The sequence below is a fragment of the Geotrypetes seraphini genome, chromosome 8 (assembly GCF_902459505.1).
Source record: "Geotrypetes seraphini chromosome 8, aGeoSer1.1, whole genome shotgun sequence".
In the NCBI taxonomy this organism is placed as follows: Eukaryota; Metazoa; Chordata; class Amphibia; order Gymnophiona; family Dermophiidae; genus Geotrypetes; species Geotrypetes seraphini.
The window spans coordinates 52,938,614-52,962,827 of record NC_047091.1 but is presented as its reverse complement, the minus strand read 5'-3'; the positions used below and the strand labels follow the sequence as shown (position 1 = coordinate 52,962,827).

The 24,214-nt window shown below is 44.3% G+C and overlaps 1 protein-coding gene across 3 annotated transcripts in view; it reads left to right on the top strand.

Annotated features, from left to right (window-relative positions):
* Positions 1-24,214, top strand: part of WDR87 (WD repeat domain 87) — a 103,580-nt gene that overhangs the window by 43,575 nt on the left and 35,791 nt on the right. For all 3 annotated transcript variants that reach the window (XM_033957271.1, XM_033957272.1, XM_033957270.1), the window contains one exon: positions 1,885-2,067. In XM_033957271.1, the coding sequence (XP_033813162.1) occupies positions 1,885-2,067 (183 nt within the window). The remainder of the gene's footprint in view (positions 1-1,884; positions 2,068-24,214) is intronic.

The window sequence follows — 24,214 nt, the reverse complement described above, 5'->3', positions numbered from 1 at the left end:
TGTCTTCATTACTCTAAAAATGGCGGAAGCACTGATAAAAGAAAACAATGATGAACATCTTGAAAGAAACGAACTTCTGATAACCAGCCAACATGGTTTCTGCAAGAGGAGATCGTGCCTAATGAACTTATTGCACTTTTTCGAAGGAATTAACAAACAGATGGACAGAGGAGACCCCATAGACATCATATATCTAGATATATCTATGTACGTCTCCTTCCACCCCATGGTTCTTCGGTTTCCGAAGTAGGCGTTCATGGGGTACCTTGTCACAGGCTTTTTGGAAATATTTCCAAAAAGCCTGTGACAAGGTACCCCATGAACGCCTACTTCGGAAACCGAAGAACCATGGGGTGGAAGGAGACGTACATAGATGGATCAGAAACTGGTTGGCGGACAGAAAACAGAGGGTAGGAGTAAAGGGCTACTACTTGGACTGGAGGAGGGTCACGAGTGGTGTCCCGCAGGGCTCGGTGCTCGGGCCACTGCTATTTAATATATTCATAAATGATCTAGAAACAGGGACAAAGTGTGAGATAATAAAATTTGCAGACGACACCAAACTATTTAGTGGAGCTCGGACTAAAGAGGACTGCGAAAAATTGCAAAGGGACTTGAACAAACTAGGGGAATGGGTGATGAGATGGCAGATGAAGTTCAACGTTGAGAAATGTAAAGTATTACATGTGGGAAGCAGAAACCCGAGGTACAACTATACGATGGGATGGATGTTATTGAATGAGAGTACCCAAGAAAGGGACTTGGGGGTAATGGTGAACATGACAATGAAGCCGACGGCACAGTGCGCAGCGGCTGCTAAGAGAGCGAATAGAATGCTAGGTATCATCAAGAAGGGTATTACTACCAGAACGAAAGAAGTTATCCTGCCTTTGTATCGGGCGATGGTGCGTCCGCATCTGGAGTACTGCATCCAATATTGGTCGCCGTACCTTAAGAAGGATATGTATGGCGTTACTCAAGAGGGTTCAGAGGAGAGCGACATGTCTGATAAAAGGTATGGAAAACCTTTCATACACTGAGAGATTGGATAAACTGGGACTCTTTTCCCTGGAGAAGAGGAGACTTAGAGGGGATATGGTAGAGACTTACAAGATAATGAATGGCATAGAGAGAGTAGAGAGGGAAAGATTCTTCAAATTTTCGAAAAATAAAAGAACAAGAGGGCATTCGGAAAAGTTGAAAGGGGACAGATTCAAAATGAATGCTAGGAAGTTCTTCTTTATCCATCGTGTGGTAGATACCTGGAATGCGCTTCCAGAGGGCGTAATAGGGCAGAGTACGGTACTGGGGTTCAAGAAAGGATTGACAATTTCCTGCTGGAAAAGGGGATAGAGGGGTATAGATAGAGGATTACTGCACAGGTTCTGGACCTGTTGGGCCGCCGCGTCAGCGGACTGCTGGGCACGGTAGACCTCAGGTCTGACTCAGCGGAGGCATTGCTTATGTTCTTATGTTAATAATTTTGTATCGTCCGCAAATTTAATCACCTCGCTCATTGTACCAATTTCCAACTACCATGGAAATGTTTCATGTTTCCTTTATATATACTGATTTTGCTAACATTTGCTTATTTCTGATCCGAGGAAGAAGGAGTTACCTTCGAAAGCTAATCATAAACTACATTAAGGTAATCCAATAAAAAAGGATTATTGTTTTTCCTTTATTTCTACATATTACCTTGAAGAGTGGACTAAAACAGCCAACACACTATTTCACTGAATGTTTTTATTATTCCTAGTGTTGTACTAGTCTTCTTGAAATTTGTAACACATATTGCATTGCATTCTGTTCACTAACTACTGGTTCTCAACTTTTTTTCTATCACTGAATTCTTGATGGGGCAAACCTCATTTTCTCTTGCAGGATCTAAAGTCAGAGGATGAGAAGAACTATGTGCCATTCACCGTATGCCTGAATGATAAACCTGAGATGATATACAGCATCTCCCATTACCCCAGCTCACTACCAGCCATGGCCTTTTACAGACTCGGCACCAGCAACTGTTTTATAGCTTTTGACTGGGGCAGTAACACAGAGAAGAAAAAGGTATGCATTAGAATGCTGAAACTTGTAAACTGTCTATGTTTTATTATTTTACCCTAGTTTCCTACAGAGAGTCCTTATAAAATCATCGTCTGTTTATCACTCCCTAAGAACATAAGAATAACCTTACTGGGTCAGACCAATGGTCCATCAAGCCCAGCAACCTGGCCTCATGGTGGCCAATCCAGGTCACTAGTACCAGGCAAAAACCCAACGAGTAGCAACATTCCATGCTACCAATACAGGGCAAGCAGTGGCTTCCCCCATGTCTGTCTCAATAACAGAAAGGACTTTTCGGCCAGGAAATTGTCCAAACCTTTCTTAAAACCAGCTACGCTATCTGCTTTTACCACAACCTCTGGCTATGCATTCCAAAGCTTAACTATTTTCTGCTTGAAAAAAAATTTCCTCCTATTAGTTTTAAAAGTATTTCCCTATAGCTTCATTGAGTGTCTCCTAGTCTTTGTAATTTTTGATGGAGTGAAAAAGCGATCTACTTGTACCCGTTCTACTCCACTCAGGATTTTGTAGACTTCAATCATATCTCCCCCTCAGCTGTCTCTTTTCCAAGGTATTGCTGCTTATATTTAAAACTTTACTTTATAATGAGCCTCAGTTTATATCAAGAATGTTAATTCCTTACAATCCCATTCGCTCACTAAGATCATCCTCCCAAAATCTATTAGTCATACCCTCCCTTAAAACAATAGGAATAAGAAGAGCAGACATGTTTTCTGTCATGGGCCCACAATGGTGGAATTCTCTTCCACATTATATTACAATCGAAAGAGATTTGCATTCTTTTAAAAAATCTTTGAAAACACACCTTTTTAAAGACGCTTTTAATTCTTAATATTATTTAATCTTTTCTTAGCATTTTAATTTTTTAACCAAACCCTTTCCCTTATGTTTTTTCCCATATTTGTTTTCCTAACTAAGACAGATGTAAACTTTTCCCTTTTTTTCCCTCTATCTCAAGTTTGTCTTGTCTTAAATTTATGTTACTGCGTTTTAATTTTGTATCTCTATATTTTATGTTTTATTTTGTACATCGTTTTGTAAACAGATTTAGCGATAAATCAAATGTTAATAAACCTTGAAGAACCCCAACCTTTTTAGCCTTTCCTCATACACGAGGAGTTCCATCTCCTTTACCATCTTGGTTGCTCTTCTTTGAACCTTTTCTTTCCTTTTTTTTTTTCAAATCTTTATTCATTTTGCATCATATAACAAGTGTAACAATAAATAACAGTTAAAATTGAATACAACACTTGTAACTTTATCATATTCAGCATTAAAACATTTTCTAGCGTCACTATATCTTTCTTCAGATAAAGAGACCAGAATTGAACTCAATACTCCACGTCAAGTTGCACCATAGAGCAATACAGAGGCATTATAACATTCTTAGTTTAGTTAAGCATCCCTTTTTTAATAATTCCTAGCATCTTTTTTGCTCTGCCATCACCACACATTGGGTAGAAGTTTTAATCGTATTGTTTACAATAACACCCAGATTTGTTTCTTGGTTGCTAACCCCCAAAGTGGACCCTAGCATCTGGTAACTGTGATTTGAGTTATCCTTCCCTATAAGAGTTCTTTCCCTTAATAACTTCTGTAAACCTGTAGCCTTGCCCCCTCCCCATTTACTGTCAGACCCATAGCTTTCCCCTACTACGGCTTATTATTATTATTTCTATAGCGCTACTAAGAGCACGAGCGCTGTACATTAAACAAACAAGAGATGGTCGTTGCTCATATTATGACAGACACACAAGACAAAAAAAGTATGTGTGAGTGGGGGAATCTATACATGTCGCTCATGTGGGGAGTAAGAAGGGGGCTGTTGGGGTGGAAGTATTCTACAAAGAAAAGTGAGATCTACGTTCCATTATAGAAGATGCCCCACCATGTGCCTTCTGGACTTCTATATGGAGTCACCAAATTATAGAATTGCCCCTAAACATATAAATCTATTTGAATATTTTGCCCATTAATAATAATAATAATAATAACTTTATTTTTATATACCGCCAACTATCTTGCGACTTCTAGGCGGTTTACAATAAAGAGGAGTGGTTTACAATATAGAGAAACTGTAGTTACAATATAGATAAACTGTAGTTACAATAAAGAGAGACTGTACATACAGCGGATTAAAGGGTATAACATTGTACATCTGGTAGTTCCAACATTAATAAATATTAACAGCAGTTTGTGTGCCGTGCTGCTTACACATGATTAGAAATGTTCCTTAAATTGAATATAGTGTTCATGGTTGGTGATTGGGTTGGGGTTTATAATTTAATGATTTGGGTATGTTGTGGTATTATAAAGGGGGCTGATGTTCTGGTTCGTTATCTAAGTATTTCAAGAACAGGTATGTTTTTAGGTGTTTCCTAAATTCACCATAATTGGTTGTATATGCAATTAGTTTTTCTAAGTCTTTGCCCCATGTGGCTGCTTGGTACGATAACAGTTGTTGATGATATCTCTTATATTTACACCCTCTAGCCGGTGGGGAGACAAATTTCAGGTGTGTTTTTCTTTCATGTCTGTTGGTTGGGAATGAGAAGAGGTCTGTGATGTATTTAGGGGCTAGACCGTTTAATACCTTGAAACAGAGACATCCTAGCTTGAACTTCGTGCGTGCCTTCATCGGCAGCCAGTGTAGGAGTCTGTAGGAAGGGGTTATGTGGTCGTACTTCTTCAACCCAAAAATCATCCTGACTGCTGCGTTTTGTATGAGTTGTAGTCTTTGCATTTGCTTCTGGGGGATTGTCAGATGGGTGATGTTGCAATAATCCAGGTGGCTTAGTATAAGGGATTGTACTAGAATTCTGAAGGCTGAAGTGTGGAAGTAAGCCTTAATAGACCTAAGTTTCCAGAGGGTGAAAAACCCTTTTTTGATTAGGGAGTCTATATGGTCTTTCATGGTTAGACCTTGGTCCAGCATTACTCCCAGGACCTTCATCGTTGGTTGAATAGGGTATTTAAGATTGTTAATGTGTAGTGATTTTGTCGTGTTATGTGCCTGTGGCGAGGCTATAAAGAATTTAGTTTTCTCTGAATTGAGCTTCAGTTTGAAGTCTGTGGTCCATTGTTCCATCATGTTTAGTGCTTCAGTTGCTGTTGGGGTGATTTCGGAGGGCGATGTATTAAACGGGATAATGATTGTGAAGTCGTCTGCATAACTAAATACTTTTACACCTCGCTGTGTCAGCTGCGTACCCAGTGAAGCTATGTAGACGTTGAAGAGTAGTGGGGATAGTGGGGACCCCTGTGGAACGCCTGATGGATTTCTCCATATTTTGGAGAGGTTACAATTGGAGCGCACTTGATAGGTGCGGGTCGTAAGGAATCCTCGAAACCAGTCCAGCACCTCGCCTCCGATGCCGATTGCGTCTAGGCATTGTAGTAATTTTTCGTGGTCTACCAAGTCGAAGGCCGAGCTCATGTCGAATTGCATGACTAAGGCTTTGTGGCCTTTGCTGAATAGGTTGCGTATGTAATCTAGGATCGCTGCAATCACCATCTCCGTGCTAAACAGCGGTCTGAAGCCTGATTGGGTTTCATGTAACAGCGAGAACTTATCTAGGTAGTTCATCAGTTGGATTTGTACTAAACCTTCCATTATTTTTACGAAAAATGGGATGGATGCTACTGGTCTATAGTTAGTTGCTGATGTTAGAGGTAGTTTATGATTTTTTGGAATTGGGGTGATTATGATGTGACCATTTTTTGATGGGAATTTTCCGTTTTTGAAATTGTTCGATATGTGAGTCCATAGTGTTATTTTAAAGTCTAATGGGGCTGCTTTCATTATGTTGGGAGGACAGGGGTCTAGGATGCAGTTTGATTTAGTGTATTTGTGATAGAGTTTTGTGAAGTTATTCCATTCTGGGTCCTGAAAGGAGTTCCAAAACATGTCAACTGGTGTTTCATTTTCATGTAGGTTGGCTATTTGCTGTTCATCTGTGTTGTTTGTTGGGCAGTTGTTCCTTAGGTTCACAATTTTTGAGTCAAAGTGTTGTGCTAGATCGTCTGCTGTTGGGAGTTTGTTGTCGAGCGTGGATCGTCTGTGGCGTGTGGTGTCGAATAGATTTTTAACTAGATTGAACAATTCGTGAGTGTTAATTCCTTTTGGACTTGTGTTGGATATTTGTATTATGGATGAGTAGAATGTTTTCCTTTTTTCTTTTATCAGTTGTTTATATTCTTTTACGTTTGATCTCCAATTGTTCCTGTCAGTCTTATCGTTTGATTTTTTCCAGATCCGTTCTAGTCTTCGTGTTGATTGTTTCATTATTAGTAATTCCGAGTCGAACCAGTTATTGTATTTGTTTGATCGGTTTGTTCTGTTTCGTTTAGGGGCTATTTTGTCTAGGATGGTTGTGCTTGTTTTTGACCATTGTTCCCAGAATTCACCCTCTTCGTTTGTCTCCTCGAGCGCTTCATAGTGGGCCCAGTATTCTTCTGGGTTGATGTGGCCCCTTGTAAGATGTTCTTTTCTTATCTTTGGGTGAGGTTTTTCTTTTGGTTGGTTCCAGTTTAAATTGAAGTAATAGGTGAAATGGTCGGACCAGATGTCATGGTTCCAGATGCCGTTCGATATGGAAATAGCGGGGTTTGGGATTTCTTTTGAGGACATAGCTACCAAATCTAGCTGGTGACCTTTTTCATGGGTTTGTGTGGGTGAAGGGAGAATGTAGTTGAGTGAGGATAGGAAGTGTTTAAGCTCGTTTGCGTCAGGGTTGTCCTCATTCTCTAAGTGTAGGTTTACGTCTCCTGCTATAATATTGTAGGATGGAGTGATTGAGTTATGTAGGATGAATTCAAAGAGGTCTTCTTTGGCCTTTGGCCAGCATTTTGGTGGTACATAAAATAGAATGCAGGAGAGGTACTCTTCTAGGTCTTTGTTGCTAATTTTGCATGTTAGTATTTCCAGTTGGTTGGTTATCCTGGAGTCTACTAATTTAAGTTCGAGTTCTTCCTTGAGAATGACTGCTAGTCCTCCCCCTCTACGGTCTTCACGATTTAACATGTGGATTTTGTAGTTATCCGGTATTAGGTCGTTTAGTATTGGATCTTCTTCGGACAGTAACCATGTTTCTGTTAGAAAGAGGCAGGCTAGCTTCTTGCGTTCGATCCAGTCTTTGATTAGGAAAGCTTTGTTCCTTACTGATCTAGTGTTGAGGTAGGCGCAGGGAATGGAGGTAGTTGTGATGGGTGTGGTGGGTGCAGTGCTTTTGATGAGTTTTATCTCTCTTGGTCTTTTTTTGAAGGTACGGCGGGGTCTATTATTGCTTGTGATTATATTAATATGATTTACTCTTTCATCCTGTTGGTTAATTAGGAGCCTAGTGGGTGTGTCAGGTTCGTGAGCAGAGTGAGGCTTTGGATAGAGTGATATAACATTTTTAACATTATTGCATAGCAAATATATCAGTAGGATTAGTAGGAGCTTCATGTTTGCTGGTTGTTGAAGTCCTTCTGGTGTTGATTTTGTTGGTTTTTGTACACGTAGGTTTCCTGTCTTTATCAATAATACATTTGCAGGGATGCGAATATATTATAGTAGGACTGTGTACGGTTTGAGTGGTGTGGTGTTTTTCCGTGCTGTGAGGGGGGGGGAGGAGCGGGTTTTTTCGCTCCTTACCTTGTATTGGTAGTCGGCAGGTGATCCAGTGGAGCGGTCTTTGGGGCGTAGGTGTTCCTCGCTAGTGCTTCCCTCGGTGCTTCACGAAGGCGCTCACTAAGGCGCAGGCGCCTTCGTCGTGCGCCTTCGTCGGCACGCCGAACGGCGGCGCGCCGTTGGCGCTGGCTTTTTTAAAGTAAAATGTCCTCCTGCTGGATCGGGGGGGGCGGAGCAGGGCTCCCACGCCGGCCCGATCTGGCTGGCTCGTGTTGGTGCTGTGCGCTGGCTTTTTTAAAGTAAAATGTCCTCCTGCTGGATCGGGGGGGGCGGAGCAGGGCTCCCACGCCGGCCCGATCTGGCTGGCTCGTGTTGGTGCTGTGCGCTGGCTTTTTTAAAGTAAAATGTCCTCCTGCTGGATCGGGGGGGGCGGAGCAGGGCTCCCACGCCGGCCCGATCTGGCTGGCTCGTGTTGGTGCTGTGCGCTGGCTTTTTTAAAGTAAAATGTCCTCCTGCTGGATCGGGGGGGGCGGAGCAGGGCTCCCACGCCGGCCCGATCTGGCTGGCTCGTGTTGGTGCTGTGCGCTGGCTTTTTTAAAGTAAAATGTCCTCCTGCTGGATCGGGGGGGGCGGAGCAGGGCTCCCACGCCGGCCCGATCTGGCTGGCTCGTGTTGGTGCTGTGCGCTGGCTTTTTAAAAGTAAAATGTCCTCCTGCTGGATCGGGGGGGGCGGAGCAGGGCTCCCACGCCGGCCCGATCTGGCTGGCTCGTGTTGGTGCTGTGCGCTGGCTTTTTTAAAGTAAAATGTCCTCCTGCTGGATCGGGGGGGGCGGAGCAGGGCTCCCACGCCGGCCCGATCTGGCTGGCTCGTGTTGGTGCTGTGCGCTGGCTTTTTTAAAGTAAAATGTCCTCCTGCTGGATCGGGGGGGGCGGAGCAGGGCTCCCACGCCGGCCCGATCTGGCTGGCTCGTGTTGGTGCTGTGCGCTGGCTTTTTTTAAAGTAAAATGTCCTCCTGCTGGATCGGGGGGGGCGGAGCAGGGCTCCCACGCCGGCCCGATCTGGCTGGCTCGTGTTGGTGCTGTGCGCTGGCTTTTTTAAAGTAAAATGTCCTCCTGCTGGATCGGGGGGGGGGCGGAGCAGGGCTCCCACGCCGGCCCGATCTGGCTGGCTCGTGTTACTGCCTGTTCAGTTCCTGTTGTCACTGTACTGCTTGGATGGTATTCACTTGCTGCTTTGAACTATAACAGGATGAAAAGCCTTATGTACTAAATAAAATACTAATTCAAATTCCTGCTGCATCTCCAACCCCCCCCCCTCCAACCTGATATTTTGATAACTAAAGTCAAATAGCAGGATGACCTCACCATTACCCCTCCTTGAACAGTTTCATGAAAAACATATTACATCACTGGGACTATATTCAGGAGTTATCCTGATCACAGTAGCACTTACCCAAATAACTTCCACTCAGGCATGTAGCCAGACTTTAGGTTGGGGGGAGGGACCTGAGCCCAAAGTGAAGGGGGAGCAGAAAGGTTTCCCTTCATGCTCTCAACCCCCCATACCTGAATTGGTGGGTGGCCCCAAGCCCTGCTAGTTGTAGCCCTCCTCCAGCCAAAGCCTGGCGATTGGTGGCACTTTTCAGTTTTCATGCATATAATAATAATAATAATAATAATAATTTATTCATGTATACCACCAAAGCCATAATAGTTTAAGGCAGTTTACAATAAGAAGTACAGGACAATCAGTGAAAAAATACAATACAGATCATCAAAAATACTTACAAGATAAAAGATTAAAAACAGTGAATCAGGTTACAAATTGATCAAACAACTGTGTTTTTACTAATTGTCTAAAAGTAAAATAAGATGGAGCATATTACCCAACCAGTCATTCAATTTACCTGCCCGAAATGCAAGAGTTCTATCCAGAAATCTTTTAAGGCGACAAGCATTTACTGTTGGGTAAGCAAACATGGATTCTGCGTGTAGGCCTGTTAAAACAGTCTAGAAAAAAATGAGAGACCAGGTACACAGGAGCCATACCAAATATTGATTTAAAACAGATACGGGAAAATTTAAACAAAACTCTTGCCTCGATCGGTAACCAATGTAGTTTATGATAATAGGGAGTAATATGCTCCCATTTTTTCTAACCAAAAATCAGCCAAACTGCTGAATTTTGAATAACTCGAAGTCTTTTCAGTGTTTTCTTATATGTACCCAAATAAATAATATTGCAATAGTCGAGCATACTTAAGATGGAAGACTGAACTAGGCACAGAGGAGTTGAAAGAATGCCAGTGGACAATATCTTTGTCTGGGGATCCGCGCCAGCCATAGCAGCAGAAATCAGTGCCGTACCATGAGGTGACCCAGGCTTCCGAGGGCCCCCTGTGGCTGTTATTAAACAAGTGGGTAGATGGTCTGGGAGCAGTGGAGCTGCTTGGTGGGGTGTGCAGGGTGGAAGAGTTTTGCAAAGACTCAAACCTTAATCAAATTATTGTATATTGCAGTCAATCAAAGTGCTGCCCTCCCCAACCACCCCTGCCCCGGAAACACAACCTCCTCCCCCCGCGCCAGCCAAAATTGGCAGGAGGGGGAGGGGTCTATGGTAGGATTACCATATTTGTGAAGACAAAAATGAGGACATATGGCCCCATCCAGTGGCATAGCTCTCTTCTCCCCCCCCCAACTCCTTTCCCACCTCCCTGCCACATGTGCACCCCTTCCCTTCTCCCATACCTCTTTAACTTTTCTGGTGTGAGCAGCATCATCAACTTGCTTCCTGCGTCGGCGTTGGTTCTCCCTCTGACATCACTTCCTAGGCACGGGCCCCAGTTGAGATGTCAGAGGGAGAGCCGACGCTGGCGCAAAGAGTTAGAGGTACAGTAGAAGGGAAGTGAAGGTGCTCGCATAGTGTGGGAAGGAATGGGGGCAGAGAAGAGGAGGGATGCCGGTGCCCCACCAAGATGGCACCTGTGGCAGACCCCCCCCCTTACTATGCTGCTGACCCCACCCACAATCCACCCATTTCCTTGATACTTTCCCATCCTCTGTACCCTTTTAATGCTTCTCTCTCTCTCATCCCCTTCCTTCCAATCTCCTCTCCTGCTGTTTCTGTCTCTCAAGTTTTCAAGTTTCAAGTTTTATTTTGACTTGATGAATCGCTTATTTACTTTACTAAGCGATTTACAAATTTAAAAAAGGTATAAGCATATACCCATTCAGCACTCCTCTACTCCATTCTCTTTTCTCCAGCCCTCCCTCCCTCCATGTTGTTTCTCCAGCCCTCCCTTCCTCTATCCATGCTGTTTCTCTGTCCCTCCCTCCCTTCATGTTTTCTCCAGCCCCCTCCAAGCTGTTTCTCCCTACCTCTCTCTCTTCATCCATGCTATTTCTGCAGCCCTCCTCTTCCCCTTCATGCTGTTTTTCCAGCCCACTCTTCCTTCCTTTCTTCCTTCATACTGTTTCTCCAGCTCCCACCCCTCCTTCCTTTGACGCTGCTTCCCCTCACAACCTCTTTAGCTCCCAACTCCCCAACCTATCTCCTCCTGGCTGCTGTGATTCAATCTTTGGGCAGTCAGCAGCAGCAGCAATGAGGTGAGCCTGTTACCACCAGCCTGCCCCAGAAGCCTCTTCCCTGCAAGTCCCGCCTACTTGGGAACAAGAAGTCACTGCCTATAGCTGGCCTGAATGAGAATGTTTTTCATGATTACTCACCACACAAAAGAATTAATGATCCATTGTCAATATGAGGGCGCTGGGAGGCCAAAGGGACATTTTCACTAATGTGTAGTATATTTAAACAATAATACTAACAAAAAAACACAAAAATAATAAACACCAACATAGAGGTGAAATAGGAAGCATACAAGCCAAGGAGTCAATTCAAAGTAGTACTATATAATCATAGTATACTGAAAAAGAAATCACTTTCCTGAATACAAAGCCATAGACAAATGATTCATCCAAATAAATTCACACAATACTAGTGCAGGAGTTCTCAATCCAGTCCTCCAGATACACCTATCCAGTCCGGTTTTCAGGATATCCACAATGAATATGCATGAGACAAGCATGCATTGCCTTCATTACATAACATAACATAATGTTATACTTATAGACCGCGTTACCAAAAAATTCTACGCGGTTTACAAAAGATTATAAACACTAAACATAATCGTATATTTGAATGAGTCAGCTAGTCAGGTATTTGGAGAAAAGATAGGTTTTTAGCTGTTTTCTAAAATGTCTGTAAGAAACAGCTGTGAGCAACAGTGATCGAAATTCTTTTTCATGAGAAGCTGCCTGAGATGCTAAAAAGTGATTTAGAAATTTCTTGCTTTTACAACCTTTTACAGAAGGGAAATTGAACAGAGCATATTCATTATGGGTAATTTGAAAACCTGAGTAGTTGGGTGTGTCCTGAGGACTGGGTTGAGAACCCCTGTACTTGTGTAACACTTATCTTGAACAGTACAGTACTAGAAAAACCCTTGAGATGCAAAAGGAGAAAGTCAGAGATATGACATCACACATGAATTATGTTTCACCCAAGAAGGTCTGTATCAAGGAGTGTCTGATAGACACTGTTCCAATGAATAGAACGCTTCCACCAAAGATAAGAGAAACAAACATAAGATTTACAACAAAGCGCTCTTATATAGAAGGGATGGTTAATAAGACTAAGAATGTTATAATGCCTCTGTATCGCTCCATGGTGCAACCTCACCTGGAATATTGTGTTCAATCCTGGTCTCCTGATCTCAAGAAAGATATGGCAACACTTGAAAAGGTTCAAAGAAGACAACTAAGATGATAAAGGGGATGGAACTCCTTTCGTATGAGGAAAGACTAAAAAGGTTAGGACTCTTCAGCTTGGAAAAGAGACAGCTGAGAAGGAGATATAACTGAAGTCTACAAAATCCTGAGTGGTGTAGAACAGGTATAAGTGAATCAAATTTTTTTATTAACAGTGTGCTTTGGTACTCATACAACATATGATAGCAATACAAACACATTATGATGACAAAGAAAATCATTACACTCAGCAAAAACTAAATGGTGGTGGCAAAACAGGCGCAATCCAAGATGGCCACAGCAGCCTGTTAGCTGGTCAGATGCCACAGAGCGTTCCTGCTTAGAAAATCTTACTATGCCGAAAAGAAGAGGGAAGAGTGTCAGTGGAGCCTTGCGACGTACAGAAATCCCCTCTCTCGGTACCATCGATGAGATTCTGAGCCACCTGCAGAGAGAGTCCAATTTGCTGGGGATTTGCCTGCTGGAGATCCCGACACGGAGCGATGTCATGGAGGAAACCTTAGGGCTAGATGCCACTCTGAGCCCTGACACAATAGTCCCGCCTCCACCGCCTCAGGGAGCAAGCTCACTGCTAAACTGAGCATGTCCAAAGAGGCATGGGAGGCCGGTAGATCAGAGGGCTTGCTACTGGATTCTTCCCGAGAATCTACTAATTTAATTTAATTTAATTTAATTCTTATATACCGCTAATAACCATGAGGTTTCTAAGCGGTTTACAAAAATGAATGCATTAAAAGATACAATAAATAAAAATAAATAAGATAGGTACTTGGAAATTCCCTAACTGTCCCAAAGGCTCACAATCTAACTAAAGTACCTGAAAGAGACAATTTATGAAAAATAAAGATAAAATATAAAGACAGAGATAGATATAGAGATAGAAATGAATATTTCACCAAGTAACGAATAAATAAATTAAAGATAGAATTAAAAATAAATAAGTAAAATTAAAAAAAAAATATTCATGTATTGCACTATTGAAGTATGAAAATCAATAAAGAATTAAAAATAAATGTACATAAAGCTTCAAACCCAGATTTCTCAATATCAAAAACAAATCAAATATATATTCAAATTCTCTCCACTGCCAGATTATGTGAAGCAACCCAGTCTCGGGAAGCTGCCTGAGACGAGAATGCAAACAATGGATATGTGCCAAGGTTCAGGTGAGGCAAAGCCAGAGACTGAAGATTCAAATGTTGCACTTGGAACTTTTTCCTTAATAGACAAACCTCCTGAGGTCCAATTGTATGCCTTATGGGACCTCATTGCAAACTTAGGAAAATCAATTACTCCTCAGTTAAATAATTTTGGGGAAAAAGTGAACATAGAAACATAGAAAGATGACGGCAGAAAAGGGCCACAGCCCATCAAGTCTGTCCACTCCACTGACCCACCTCATTAAGTCTGAGTGCTAATGACCTAGTTCCTTAACTCGACCCTCGTAGGGATCCCACGTGGCTGTCCCATTTATTCTTAAAGTTGAGCACGCTGGTGGCCTTGACCACCTGCACCGGAAGTTTGTTCCAGTGATCCACCACCCTTTCTGTGAAGAAATACTTCCTGGTGTCACCACTAAATTTCCCTCCTCTGAGTTTGAGCGGGTGCCCCCTTGTGACCGAGGGTCCCTTGGGAAAGAATATGTCATTTTCCACTCGACACGACCTGTGACGTACTTAAATGTATCAATCATGTCACCCCTTTCCCTGCGCTCTTCTAGAGTATAGAGCTGCAATTTGCCCAGTCTTTCTTCGTATGAGAGACCCTTGAGTCCGGAAACCATCCTAGTGGCCATCCACTGGACCGACTCAGCTCGAAGCACATCTTTACGGTAATGTGGCCTCCAGAATTGCACACAGTATTCCAGATGAAGTCTCACCATGGTTCTGTAACGAACAAAGAGAGAAAATTTTCTTGTTGAAACTGTACGTGACAAAAATTAAAAATGAAACTCAGGAAAGGTCAACAGATTTAACATTAATTAAAGACAACACTGATTTAAGAAAACCAGAGTGGAGTGAATAATTTACGTCTGTTGAACTTTTCAAAAATTCCTATAGTTACCCCAATGGAAATGTTAAAAAGATATTTTCTGGAAATTTTAAAGGTTTCAGAACAATCGATCCCTCCTTTTGTTCGGATATACTATTTACCTAAAAAACATGAGCAACAGAGTGGAATGGAAGAGCAACAAGAGCAACCATTAGACATCACTAATCTGTTAGAAGCCTCCGATATGAGTATTGCTACCTCAGCGACACTCTTATTAACGGTAGCATTGCTACCAGATAAAGAGTGGATTATGAAATTATATTTCAAAAATAAATTTAAAGAGTTCCTGGGACATAAAATATGGGTTTTTCCTGATGTTTCAAAAGAAACACAAAGAAGGAGGCGTCAATTTTTGATTCTTAAACCTGCTGTAACCTCTATTGGAGAAACTTTCTTCCTTAGGTATCCATGCAAATGCATCATAAGAAATCAGTCTTTTAAATATGTTTTCTTAGATCCATCCAGTTATCCAACTTTGTTTCACTAAAACGCCTTGGTCAAGAAGAAATTCCAATAACCTCTAAAGAATAGAAATGGACTTATTCGCAGCACAGCCTTCTGCTTCCTCATAATGATTAATTCTTAAGTTTTCTAAAAAATTTACTCTTACTTTAATCTTGGATCACATTATAGAGGACTTGAGATAGATTAAGTGATGTTTAATTTAGGGGGTCACGTGATGTCGAGCTGCTGAGCGGACGTCAGTGGAGTAGGGTCCCGATCCTGTTCCCACCATCAGCGAATTTTGTACCCCCGAGAGCCGCGATTTTGTCGCTGCGGTCCGGCGCTTGGGTCAAGGTTGACTTCCGCCTGCATTATTGGGGAGTTCGGGGCTTTATGACCAGCAGATTGCCCCGTCGGGAGAGGGATCGCGGCCGTGCGGGTGATTCCAAGATGGCCGACCGCGAATCCCCCCCACCGCTCCCGGCGCCGACCGCGTGGGTTTCGGAGATCGTGGCGGAGGTGAAGCTTCTCCTAGAAGGCTCCCTGACAGCGAAATTGCAGCCGATCGTAGACAAACTTGACACGGTGGATACACGCCTGGAAACCCTGCAGGGTGAATTTTCTAACTTTCAACACCGTTTCACAGCCCTGGAGGACCGCGTGCAGCAACGCGAAGGGGACCATCAGCAGCTTCGTGCTCGACTTGTTGCCATGGAAGCTAAGATTGAGGACCTTGAGAATAGGTCCCGTCGGGGGAACCTGCGTCTGGTTGGCCTGCCTGAGTCGGTGAAGGATGGTGAGCTCCATACCTTTTTAGAGTCTTGGCTGCAGCGCACTCTACACCTAACCACAGCACATGGTCCCCTGAGAATTGAACGAGCCCATAGGTTGGGCCCACTGGGTGAGCCTGGTTCGAGAGCTCGCACTGTTATACTTAAGTTGTTGAACTCAGCCCATAAACAAGAGATTTTGCGAGCTATCCGTACTTCGGGCCCCCTGCTGTATGAAAACTCCAGGGTGCTCTACTTCCAGGATTATTCTCCAGCTTTGCAAGCTAAACGGAAGAAATTTACCCCCATCTGTTCCCAGCTGTTCCGGCTGAAAGTGCCTTTTGCCTTACTGTACCCAGCCCGGTTGCGGATCAGACATGCTGGACAGACCCGCTTCTTCACTGAGGCGGCTGAAGCTCTTCGATTTCTCCAGTCCCTGCAAGTTCCTGAACCAGCTCCTTGACTGATTTGGGTTTAGTTATTTTGATTCAGGTTGGACTTTTGTGAGGAGCATGGAACCCAGTGTTTTCCCTCAGCTAGCTGCATCCTGCAAGTTTTCGTGTCTGAAGAGCCGATCACGAGGTGGTTTGACTGTTGCTGTGCCCTTTTTTGCCGGCTTGAGGGCCTTGCGCTGGGGCTTGGGGCACTGGATGGCTCTGGACGTTTTTTTTTGAGCCTATTTCTTTTTCTTCTTTTTGGACTGTGTGGATGGCTGGGGGGGGTGGGCCTGTTTGTGTTGGTGGGGATGTTATGCCATTCCTTGCTGGGGGAATGCCTGTTTATTGCAGATGTTGACTGGTTGTGGGAGGGGTACACATGTGTTTGCTCAGGGTGGGGAGGTATGTCTGTCGGGTGGGTGATAATGGAGACTCAAGTGGCGACTCTCTGTACCTTTCAATGATGATCATTAGTATATTGCTTTGTTAGGATTTACGGATGTCAGTTCTTGATACCCATCCTGTTCATGGGCATCTTACGTGTCAGGGCACTTGTGTCTGTACGGGTTGGGCGGGATATCGGGATCTTCCCTTTTTTGAGAGTCTATAGGAGGAGGTGTGGGCTTGGAGGGAGGGGTTTATGGTAGGTCTAGTTTGCTGGGAGGGGGAGTTGGGAGCTGCTCCACAGGACCCTTAGACCACTAGTGGGTCGCATGAGAGAGGGGGACGGGGTGGTGGGGGGGAAGGGGGGGTGGGAGGGAGGATATGCTGGGGTTTTTGTCTGCTCTTTCTTTATATTCTTTTTCACTCTTGTTTCTCTCTTTTCTGCTTTTCTACTTCTTTTTTTTGTATTCCTGGTGCTCTGCTTTTGGCCTTTTCACCTTGGGTGGATGCAAGGGTCTAGATCAAGGTTTCGGGAGCCGGTCGCTGGCTGGGACGGCCTTGCTCTCAACTATATAATGAGATTTCATTGGATTTTGGCCATATCCTTTTTTTCTCATGAAACCTCTTAGATGTATTTCCTGGAATATAAATGGTGTCACTTCGCCTATTAAACGACATAAGATTTTGAGAGCCTTGAACCGCCAGAGAGCCGATCTGGCTTTCTTGCAAGAGACGCATCTGTCTGCGGCGGAGCATGCTAAACTTCAGACCTGGTGGGTTGGCCATCATGTGGGAGCGTCGGCGAATAACCGTAAGGCGGGAGTCTTGATATTGATTCGGAAGGGAGTATCCTTTGCCATTCAACAGCAGTGGACTGATCCAGGGGGTAGGTATATCATCGCCAAGGTGCTACTTAATCGTCAGCCATTAATCCTTTGTAATGTTTATGCCCCTAACAACTATGACTCTCGGTTTTTTTCTTCTCTTATTCGCCTTCTTGGTCAACATTCGGATATTCCCTTGCTTGTAGGGGGGGACTTCAATTGTGTCCATGACCCCTTCTTGGATAAATCCATTCCTGCTCCCCAAGATCGGGTGCATCCCGCTAGAGGCATTTCCCTACTTTGCTCATCCTTAGATGTTCTTGACGTTTGGCGGACGCTTCACCCAGGTGACCGTGACTATACTCACATATCTAGAGCTCACGCTTCTTTGTCCCGGATCGACTATTGGCTACCCTCTAGCTCCCTGTTTTCTCGAGTTGAATCGGCTACTATTGGTTCCTTTGATGCTTCTGATCACGCCATGCTCTTGTTGATCTTGCATTTGGATGTCTCTTCTCCGGGCACCTTCCGTTGGCAATTCCCGCTCCGTTTGTATCAAGATCCGAGATTCAAGGACTTTTTACTTCAAAAATGGTCTGACTATCAAATCCATAATAATGAACATCGGACTGACTCTTCCCTCTACTGGGAAGCCGCGAAAGCGGTACTCCGCGGTGAGATTATAGCATATTCCAGCCATCAACGTCGTGCGCGAGACAGGGAGCTCTTACAGTTAGAACGTAAGATTGGCACCCTCCGTCGCCTCTATAGTCAGTCTCACGCTCCGTCCTTACGTTCCCAGCTTTTAGCCTCCCAGAGTCAGCTTCAGGAATTGTTGCATGCTAGAACCGTCAAATCACTAGCTTACTATAAGTATCAATTGTTTCGTCATGGAAATCAACGTGGGGCGCTCCTGGCAAGGGTGGCCAGAAGGTCGGCGGGTCGTACTCCTATCTTGCAACTTCGCTCAGCAGGGGGGGATATGGTCAGGACGGATGCTGAGATTAATGCAGTGTTTTTTGATTATTATACAAAGCTTTATTCCCAACAACCTGATTTAATGGAGGGCTCGGCATATTTGGATGGCCTTTCCCTTCCGTGCTTATCTGAGGAGGCGGTGGCCAAACTTAATGCCCCCATAACGGCAGAGGAGGTGGCAGGAGTCATACAGAAGGGAGCTTTGTTAAAGGCCCCCGGACCGGATGGTTTCCGGATGGAATTTTATAAACTTTTACATCCTACAATAGCTCCTGTATTGGCTGATACCTTCACAGCAGCCATTCAGCGAGGTGCCCTTCCGGTATCTCTCACTTCAGCTCAAATAATTGTGCTCTTGAAGCCCCATAAGGATGCGGCCCTCTCTTCCTCTTACCGCCCCATTTCGTTGTTGAATGTGGAGGCCAAGATATTCGCCAAGGTTTTGGCTAATCGATTGGCCTGTGTTCTCCCTGATTTGATTGCATCCCCGCAGGTGGGATTTGTGCAGGGGCGTACTAGTGTGAAAAACATTAGATCCATATTGGCGTCTCTGGAATTCGTGGAGAGAACCAAAACCTCTTCTCTATTGGTCAGCTTTGATGCTGAGAAGGCCTTCGATCGGGTCTCTTGGACTTTTTTATTTGAGGTTTTAAATCGGTATGGCATAACGGGTCTTTTTCAGGATGCGATTCGGGTGCTTTATCATTCTCCTACTGCTGTTGTCTGGGCCAATGGACTTTGTTCTTCTTCATTCTCAATATGTCGGGGCACGCGTCAGGGATGTCCCCTTTCCCCATTGCTCTTTGCACTGTCGTTGGATCCTCTGATCCGTGATATTCAGCTTAATGGAGCGATCTCGGGTATTCGAATAGGTTCTTCTGAATTTAAGATCTCGGCCTTTGCGGATGATCTTCTGGTCCATATTTCGGACCCTGTGATATCTCTTTCCAATCTGATGACCACGTTTCAAGAATATGGAGATTATTCTGGTTTTAAACTTAACCTTGATAAATCCTTGGCGTTGGCCACATCCTCGGACCTGCGGGACTCTTGGCCGGGACCGTTTCCTCTTCAATGGGCTTCTTCATCGTTTCGTTATCTTGGGATCCAGTTGACGCCTCGTACTTCTGCGTTATATCGAGTAAATATTGATTCTTTGTTCTGCTCTTCGGCTGACTGTTTCGCTCGATGGTCTCCTCTTCCTCTGTCTTTATCAGGCAGGATTCATTTGTTTAATATGGTCCTTTTTCCTAAATGGCTTTATACTTTGCAGATGCTTCCTTTCTGGCTTTTGAAACGAGATATTATTAGACTACACTCTATGCTTTCTCGATTTTGTTGGGGGGGAAGACGACCTCGGGTAGCGCTGCGTTATCTGTTGGGAGCGTGGGGTGGAGGGGGACTGGGGTTGCCACATTTTCGGCTGTACAACGCTGCTTGTTTGATGCGATTTCTGGGAGAGTGGCTCTCAGATCGTCAGGATTTTATTCTAAAAGCCTATGAGAAGGAATTTTTTGCGCCCTGGCATATTTTGTCTCTGGTGCATGCGCCCCGTTCTGCCCTACCGGCGGCCCTCCGGGGGAGCTTGTTGTTGCACTCGCTCCGCATTGTTTGGTCTTATGTGTTGGACTCATGGAAGGGTACTCCCTCGATTACTAGATACTTACCTATTCAGGGGAATTTACAATTCAGCCCCGGCATGGAGAATGCGAGTTTTCGTAAGCTGGCATCCCGGGATTTCACGTTACTTACCCATGTTCTCCAGGATGATGGCTCTTTAATATCCTGGGATGCTGTGGTCCGGGCGGGGTTTTTTACAGCGGGCGACTTTCTGGCGTTTCGGCAACTTCAGCATTACGTCCGTTCCCTCCCCCGGACCGCTTTGGCCTTTCCTATTGAAGACAAATTTGCGGCACTGTTGGATCCCTATTTGGAAGATGGGTTTACAGTTTCGGGCCTTTATAAAGACTTCCATCGTTTATTGGGTTCGCCCGATCGGGCTGTCCTACATGATCGTTGGTGTCAAGATCTGGGGATAGCGCGAGACGCTTTGGATCTTCCTTCCTTGATTGCACGAATCCCGGGAATCTCTGTTAATGCGGATCTGCGGGAGTGTCAGTTCAGGGTACTTCACCGGGGATATTTCACGAAGAGCCAATTGTATTATTCGGGTTACACGGATTCTCCTTTATGCCCCAAATGTCTCCAGCTGCCCCATTCGTTTCTTCACGCCTTTTGGACTTGTGTGAAAATCAAACATTTTTGGCGTCAAGTTATATCTTATGTGGAGCGTGTGTTAGGCACTACATTGGCTTTTTCTCCAGCTGGACTCCTGCTAGATAAGTATGAGGCCTTCCGTTTATCAGATTCGGGTCAGCGGCAGTTTATGAGAAGGGTGGGTGTCTTGGGGAAGAAGGTAATTCTATCTGTTTGGATTGGGGAAACTTTACCTTCCTTTTGGGACTGGCGAAATCGTTTGCATGCTCTGCTGCTGCTGGAGCGAAAGGATGCGTCTCTTAGCTTGCGAAGAAAGCGCCAGTTTCTTCGGACCTGGGATTCTTATCTATTTTCCTTATCACCACGGGCTAGAAGTGACATTTTAAATTCCTTGTGATTTTTTGGAGAACCGGGCTTGATCTCCATCTTGCGGGGCGCCAGGTATACTTCTCTTTCTTCTTCTTTCTTTTCTTTCTCTCTTTCTTTTTTCCTTTTTTTCCTTGTTGGAGTCAATCATTGTTTTTAGCGGTGGGCTATCAGAGTCCAAGCCTACTGCAGTTCCCTATCTCTGCTTTTGCATAAGGGGTTTGGGGATGGGGGGTGGGAGGGGTGGGATTGTTGGATCTACTGTTTTGTTTTTGACTGTTTCTTCTGCTGGAGTGGTTAGGGCATATGTGATTGTTTCTTGTTATTTGAAAATAAAAATCGATTCAACATAAGTGATGTTTAATTTTTCTTGTAAGCTTTATCAATTTTGATTTTGATTTAATATTACACTTCCCCCTCCGAATCTGCGGTTTCAGCATCCGCAGATTCGGTTATTCGCTATTTTAAATTTAAAACAAAAAAAAACATTTAAATTTTTTGGGCTATTTTAAGCCCTGTAAGCCACCCCTTAAGCCTTACCTGGTGGTCTAGTGGGTTTTCGGGGCAGGAGCAATCTTCCCACGCTCCTGCCTCTTGCAGATCGCTCATAGTAAATGGCTGCATTGAGTTCTCATAGTCGCTCGAGCGACTATGGGAGCTCAAGGAAGCCATTTACTATGAACGATCTGTACGGGGCAGGAGCGTGGGAAGATCGCTCCTGCCCTGAAAACCTGCTAGACCACCAGGTAAGGCTTAAAGGGGGGGGGGCTTACAGGACTTACAATAGCCGGGGGGAAGCAGGGCTTAGGGGTAGAACCGGCCTGAATATTATTCACGGTTTTTTAATATTTGCGGGCTGGCTCTGCCCCTAACCCTGTGGATACAGAGGGAGAAGTGTATTGTCGTCTTAATCTAACTTTCTGTTCAGGATGTTTAATGCTTGGAAGCTGTTTTTGAAATTATAAATAAATAATAATTTTTTTAAAAACCTAAATGGTAAACTGATTGCAAAATCCAACTATCAGAACAATGCACATCCTCCCTGTCCAGAAATTGTCCCCAATCCCCCCAATGACATGAGACAGGAGAAAGAATTAGGAAATATCAGAAGATGGACCTCAAAGAAATCTGCCTTAGAGGAAATGCTGGGTGACAGCACCAGATGCCTCGTACCCAACCACACCGATTTTTAGAAAACCCAACCATACATGCTAGCCCCCACATACGCTCATGGGCATAGCCACCATTCACTGCAGATAAAATACATCCACCCCCCCCCCCCCATTAGCGTATTCTTGTAAGCACACCAATCCCTGTTCCCCCATCCTCCCCTCCCTCAGCCATGACCCGGTCCACCAGGATACAAGATTCAGCCTACCGGGTATCCATTGCCCAATCTTGGAGCTGAAGAAAGTGGGACCACAAAGTTACATAGGTCTTTTTTTCAAGGTGCAGGGAGGCTCTGTACTTACGGATCTCAAAACTGGCTAGTTCCTGCATCCGAGCTAGCCACTGTGCTAGTGGTGGAGCATCTTCAGAAATCCAGTAGGACAAAATTAGTTTTTTGAGTAATAAAATAGAAACATATAAAAAACGCTGCTGTGGCACTGAAAATCTTTGCGCAATCCTATCTTCTGGAACTCCAAGAGTAAGGCTCCATACTCCCAATCCACCTTTCTTCCTAGGTAAGTGCCCAATGAGCCATTACATTTGAGGCACTCCTTATCCTCCCAAAGACCCAACTTCGCTCCCATCTGCCTAGTAAGATAGCACCTATGGAGAATTTTAAACTGGGGCTCCTTTTACGAAGCCGCATTAGCGGTTTAACAAGTGTAATAGCGCGCACTAATTTGCCAGCTGCACTAGCCGCTACCACCTCCTCTTGAGCAGGTGGTAGTTTTTTGGTTAGCGCGGGGATTAGCGCCCGCTAAAAATGTGCGTGTGATAGAGCCACTAACGCGGCTTCGTAAAAAGAGCCTGAGTTTCCTGAAGATCTACTGACTTCATAAACTCACAGAGGGTGGCAAAAAGCTCTGCAAACTGAGATCCTGTGAATTCCCCTCCTAGATTCTGTTGACACCTCTCCCTTAGCGTGCCCAAAACAGCAGGGGTGACTCTCATGCTGAGTGTTCTATATCAATGGGATAAAGAGTTTATGGCCGACGGTGTTCTAAAAAACACCGTATTTAATTGTTCCTTCTCCCATACTGAGTCCTGATTTTTTCTAGCCATGTTCCAGTAATGCCGAGACTGAAAGAATGACCATCGGTGTTTAGGTAGAAGCCCCCATCTCTCCTACACTTTTGAAAATGATGGGAAGCTGCCCGGAGACATATCTAAGAGATTGGCCAAATATCTACAGCCCTATCTGCCCATTCCCGAAACACCAATCTACCCCATCCGGGCAAGAAATTAGCATTACCTTCCAGAAACAAGAAGGGAGATATATCAGGGCTGAGATTTTGCTTCTGTCTCCACCACTTTCAAGCTCTCTGAAATAGCTCTACAAACTGAAATTTATCACTGTAATGTATCAACCTACACTCCTGAGCATGGAGCAGATTGAAAAATTTAAAAGGTGCGCTCCATCCCTCTAACCATCCTGGTGGTAAAAAGCGCTCATTGCCCGTGAAGTCCTCATGAATCCAACGCATTAAGGCTGCAACATTATAAAGTGTAATATCCAAAATATTTAATCCCCCTGGGTCTTGTCCATTGGCAATTTGGCCAGACTGATTTGGGGTACCTTAGCCATCCAAATAAAGTGTGTGATGATATAGCGAAACTAGTGCTCATCTTTGCGGGTGAGCCATAAAGGCATTGTTTGCAATGGATATAGCAGTTTGGGCAACATTATCATCTTCACTAGAGTGACCCTTCCCATCAAAGAGATAAGGAGGTCCATCCAGGCAGAACATAGCTTGCGTATGATATCCAGGTGACGCCCACTTTAGTCTGATATAGAGAAATAGGATCCGTGCATAGGTTTTAAGCAGAGGGAATGGGTAAGAGTGCATCAGTTTTTTTATTCCACCAAAAATTACAAAGACTAGGGGACACTCGACAAAGTTACAGGGAAATACTTTTTAAACCAAAAGGAGGAAATATTTTTTCACTCAGAGAATAGTTAAGCTCTGGAATACATTGCCAGAGGTTGTGGTAAGAGTGGTTAACGTAGCTCATTTTAAAGAAGGTTTGGACAATTTCCTGGAGGAA